The sequence below is a fragment of the Camellia sinensis genome, chromosome 10 (genome assembly GCF_055761805.1).
Source record: "Camellia sinensis isolate YWXY chromosome 10, ASM5576180v1, whole genome shotgun sequence".
Classification (NCBI taxonomy): Eukaryota; Viridiplantae; Streptophyta; class Magnoliopsida; order Ericales; family Theaceae; genus Camellia; species Camellia sinensis.
In genome coordinates this window covers 51,543,639-51,548,977 of record NC_138970.1, presented here as the reverse complement: position 1 = coordinate 51,548,977, position 5,339 = coordinate 51,543,639, and the positions used below count along the sequence as shown (strand labels likewise).

General features: G+C 40.3%; 1 protein-coding gene across 1 annotated transcript; it reads left to right on the top strand.

The window, feature by feature from the left end:
- Positions 1-589: 589 nt before the first annotated feature.
- On the top strand, positions 590-4,287 carry LOC145800384 (uncharacterized). The gene is made up of 5 exons (XM_082890047.1): positions 590-1,144; positions 1,292-2,850; positions 2,934-3,239; positions 3,343-3,436; positions 3,526-4,287. The coding sequence occupies exons 1-5, from the start codon at positions 590-592 to the stop codon at positions 4,285-4,287; spliced, it is 3,276 nt and encodes a 1,091-aa protein (XP_082746173.1).
- The last annotated feature ends 1,052 nt before the right edge of the window (positions 4,288-5,339 follow it).

The following is a 5,339-nucleotide window of genomic DNA, read 5'->3' as shown; positions in this document are numbered from 1 at the left end:
TGAAAAAATGTGACAAAGAGTTTTCAAAGTTAAAGACAAAGTGTTTATGAGATTGATGAAATATGTTGTTTTTTCTCTTTTTGTAATTTTTTTGTGGCAATCTAAATTGAGAATATGAGCTATGCCATAATAAATAAACCCATTTTATAATGAGAAGAGAGTGACAGTGGCCATTGTTGGTGTTCCTATCTAAATGTATCAAGGGTTCAAGCCTTCTTTTTGCAAGATACACCTCAAACGTACTTGACATTAGTGCATTATTGTTTCTTTAAAGAAAAATCTTGATGGTTCAGATTAAAGTTGTGTACATTTGGTTTGTCTGAAAGGGATAAAAGGTTACATTTTACAAGCTTCCAGAGAAAAGGAGCCACAGATTTTAAAAAGCTAAAGTGAGCAAAAAATTTGAAAAAGATTAATGATTTCTTATGATCATCCATGAGACCGATCTGTTATTACTATTTTCTTCACTTCAAAAAGCAATGCTAATCAATTTGCTAAACTTACTTAAGCTCTCTTCCATTACAGAGTATTTTTCCAATTCCCTGTCGATTCCCAGGTTCATCTTCGCTTGATGTGTACTGTTCCAAGAATGGACAAGAGTTGGATGATGATAACAGATAGGCTAAAAAGCAAAGAGTATGTACAAGGTGTTCAGTCATTTTTGGAGTTCGCTACGAAGAATTTAGGGCCGCAGGATGAAATCCGTTGTCCTTGTGTTGATTGCTTGAACGGTACGAAATTACCTCGACATGTTGTACGGTTGCACTTGCTTCGAAGAGGAATCGCATGTTCTTATCGCACTTGGGTCCACCACGGGGAACGTGTCCCCCTATTTCGTGGTCATCCTACTATGCGAAACGATGACACTCAAACCGACCGAGCTGGAATGACAACCAATCACGAAAATGTGGATGAACTTCCAACCATGTTACAAGAGATTTACATGAGTGGTCTCATGGATGATCCTATCGACGGAGAACGTACTAGTTCGGAGAGGCACAATTTGTTTAAGTTCATGAAGTTGTTCGATGATGCTCAACGTAAAGTATATCCAGAGTGTGAAAAGTTTTCCATCTTGTCCTTCGTAATTAAGATGCTTCACGTGAAGGTGTACAATAAATGGAGCAACAAATCTTTCGATATGGTTATGCAAGTTTTCAAAGACATTCTCCCAAAGTGTCATGAAAATGTTCCATGGACCCTTTATGAAGCGAAAAAGTTCTTACGTGAGTTGGGTTTGGGATATGAGCCCATTCATGCATGCAAGAATGATTGTACTTTATTTTGGAAGGACAACGCCACATTGGAGAATTGTTCTACATGTACGGAGTCTAGATACAAGTTGAACGACAAGACGGGTACAAAAATTCCACAGAAAATACTGAGGTACTTTCCTTTGACACCGAGGTTGAAGAGATTTTACATGTCGAAAAAAATAGCTGTAGATATGAGATGGCACAAAGATAAGCGTGTGGATGATGGAGTACTGCGACATCCAGCTGATGGTGAGGCATGGAAGGACTTTGATAGGTTGCATCCTACGTTCTCTGCGGATCCTCGGAATGTACGGCTAGGGCTTGCGACGGATGGTTTCAATCCATTCGGACATATGAGTACATCGTACAGCATGTGGCCCGTAATCTTAATGCCTTACAATCTACCCCCATGGAAGTGTATGAAAGATCCATTTCTCATGATGTCATTGCTTATTCCCGGACGATCCGCACCCGGCAGGGACATCGATGTTTACTTGCAACCATTAGTAGAAGAGTTAACTAATCTGTGGCAGCATGGTGTGGAAACATATGATGCCTCTACCGGCCAAATATTTACAATGCATGCAGCAGTCATGTGGACCATCAATGATTTCCCTGCATATGGTTCGTTGTCTGGTTGGAGTACAAAAGGTTACTTGGCCTGCCCTAATTGTAACGTGGATGCATCATCTCAGCGTTTGCGCAATAAGATAGGGTTTATGGGTGCTCGGCGGTACTTACCTGAGAACCATAATTGGCGTAGAAGTAAGCTATTCAACGGTGACATTGAGAATCGGTCCAAACCTGTCGAGTTATCGGGAGAACAAATACTGGAGCAAGTTAATTTGGGTACGTACAGGCCATATGGAAAGCATCCAACCAACCAAAAAAGACAAAGGACTGAAAATCCAACTCCGAACTGGACAAAAAAAAGCATTCTTTTCGACCTACCCTATTGGAAAACACTTAAGCTTCGACATAACCTTGATGTCATGCACATAGAGAAGAATATATGTGACAATCTGCTTGGGACACTATTGAGCATTGATGGCAAGAACAAGGACACCGACAAAGCACGTTTGGATCTAGAGGACATGCGAATACGAAAGGACTTACACTTGATAAGGCATGCGAATGGCTCTTTCCTAAAGCCTCCGGCATCGTACACATTGTCCCCGGCAGAACGATTAGGGTTTTATGATTTCTTGAAATCAATTAAGTTTCCTGATGGCTATGCGGCAAATGTATCCAATTGTGTCACCGCGAATGGTTGTAAGTTAGTTGGCCTCAAGAGTCATGACTGTCATGTCCTTCTACAACGACTTCTTCCCACTGGGATGCGAGGATACCTTCCTACCGAGATTGGGACCACATTGTTTGAGTTTGGAACTTTTTTTAAACAGTTGTGCTCGAAGACTTTGAGGGTGACTGATTTGGAGAAATTGCAAGAACAAATCGTACTTATACTTTGTAAGCTTGAAAAGATTTTTCCTCCAGCTTTTTTTGATGTGATGGTCCACTTGGCAATTCATTTGCCTTACGACGCTAGGCTTGGAGGGCCTGTCCAATTTCGATGGATGTATCCTATTGAGAGGTATAACAACGAGTCAGTAATTTTTTCTTGTAATTATAGTTCAATATGAACATACTGACGATCACGCCGATGTTTATGTGTAGGATTCTTGGACTTCTTAAAGGATTTGTGGGCAATAAAGCTCGTCCAGAAGGATCCATTGCGGAGGCCTACATATCCAAAGAGTGTACGATGTTTTGTTCAATGTATTTGCATGGAGTTGAAACGGTGTTCAACCGGGAAGAAAGGAACTACGATGGGGGTGCCAATGGCCCGGGGTTGGCGATCTTCACTCAAATTCTTCGTCCTTTTGGTCAACTCCCCAGGGCTGTTGATGTGTCCGTAGCTGACCGTGAATTGGCTCATTGGTTTGTCCTACACAATAGTTTGGAAGTGGATGAATATCTAGAGTATGCTTCTTCATCATATATGCAACATACCTTTCCTTCATGGTTTTTATTTTTTAAAGTCTTCATTATTCTAATTACTTATCATGTACTTCGTATTAACTAGGGAACACAAGCTCGTGTTGCAACAAAAATATGGAAGTTCATGCAACATTGCAACGCGACAATGCAAAGGATTTCCTAAATGGTTCAAAGCTCGCGTAAGATTATGTAACGTGTTACTCTAAAGTGTGGACCTAACGTTGAATTATTCTAACTTTGAATTGACATGACATACTTTCTTCTGTAGATGAACCAGTTGCGAAATGAAAACTCACCCGAAGCAACCGATGAGATGTGGGCATTAGCCAATGGACCTAATGCATTAGTCAATACATATTCGGGATGCATTTGTAATGGCGTCCGATTCCATACTATCGACCGTGATAACCGTCGTAAATGTCAAAATAGTGGGTTGGTAGTGGAAGGCGACCACCAAGGCCAGTTGATCAAGTTCTACGGCTACCTTTGTAAAGTGTGGGAACTGACATATTTGTTTGGACACCGGGTTGTTTTGTTCCAATGTGAATGGTATAACACCGGTAGTACTCGAACTTTGCGTGTCGAACCACATGTGACAACTGTTGATGTAAGAAGTCGATGGTATAAAGATGACTCCTTTGTGTTCCCAGGCCAAGTTCAACAAGTTTTCTACGTTCCTGATACGAAGTTAGGGCCGAATTGGCGAGTCGTAGAAAAGTTTCAACATCGACGAATTTGGGATGTGCCAGAGTTGGATGTGCCAGAATTTGATGAAGTGTTGCAAGATGATGAAAATAGTACTGTTGTACCAACTGAGCCTATTGATGATGTTGTTGTTTTACGTCGGGATGACATTGAACCGCAAATTATTTCAATGGAAGTTTCTCAGTCCAATAAGCGTGTACAACCGGAGGGTGTTATGGACAATGATTTCATCTGCGATGACGACGATGACCTAACAATCTCGGGTGATGACAAAGAACATGAGATGGAAAGTGATTTTGATGCAGATACGGACCTAGAATTTTAACTCAGTTTGTTTCTTTGTTTGGCTTGTTTTGTTGATGTCATGAGGGCAATTAAGAATATTGAAGAAATTGTAATTTGAATTTCATGCCTACTCTTGAATTTCATGTAATTTGAACCTTCTAATTTTAATTTCCTCTACACTTTGTATGAACTGTTAGAGCAAATTGAGGATCAAATTCATACTCAGTTCAGTTTTTCCAATCGGACACCTGTGCTGTTTGGCTGCTTTTCCCACAATTTGTGCTGGTTTGCACATCTGCTCTGTCTCTGTTTGCTGAGTTTGACAGTTCGCCGCTGTCTTTGTCCACTTTGGCTGCTTCATGCTTCACTGATATGCTTAGGTGCTAGGTCCCTTATATAGAATGTAAGTTCTTTATATTGTTACTACATACTAGCCATAATGGAAATTACGAACCATATACTATCTCAATGGTAAATCACAAGTTATAGTAAATCATGTGTTCTTAAGACTAATTGCTTCATGCTTGTTTAATCTGTGATAATTGCGTTTGCAGGGTTACAAACTTCCATTTCTTTTAAGTTGCCCACCAAGTAGTAAATGTGTTTTTGCAAACATCACATTTGTTCCCATCTATGAATTTTCTAATGAATTGGTTTAAGTGTGAGGATCTACTGACATCATATGCAAATAGTGAGAGAGAGGTTTTCCCTTTGATATTAGTATAATAATAATTATACTAATAATTACTATTATGTAAAATTCTGTGTGGTGCTCTAGTCAACAAGCCTTCAAAGGATAGCTTAGGAAACCAGAACTGTACATAAAGCTGAAAATGCAGCCTTCATGTGAAGAACCAGTGGTCTGTCAATGGTGCTGCATAATTATGTGTGGTGCTCTAATACAGTTCAGAACATCACATGCACACAAACTCTCACGGCTGCAGCTATTACTCTCAGTCGGGAAGGTCCAGAGTTGTCGTCCAGTCCAGCAATTGCTCAGTATGGGTGTCTGAAAGTCAGTCATGTCGTCGTCTTCATGTTGCAGCGGTTTGTCGAGTTACTTACTGTTGCCTTATCACGATCTGTGTGTCA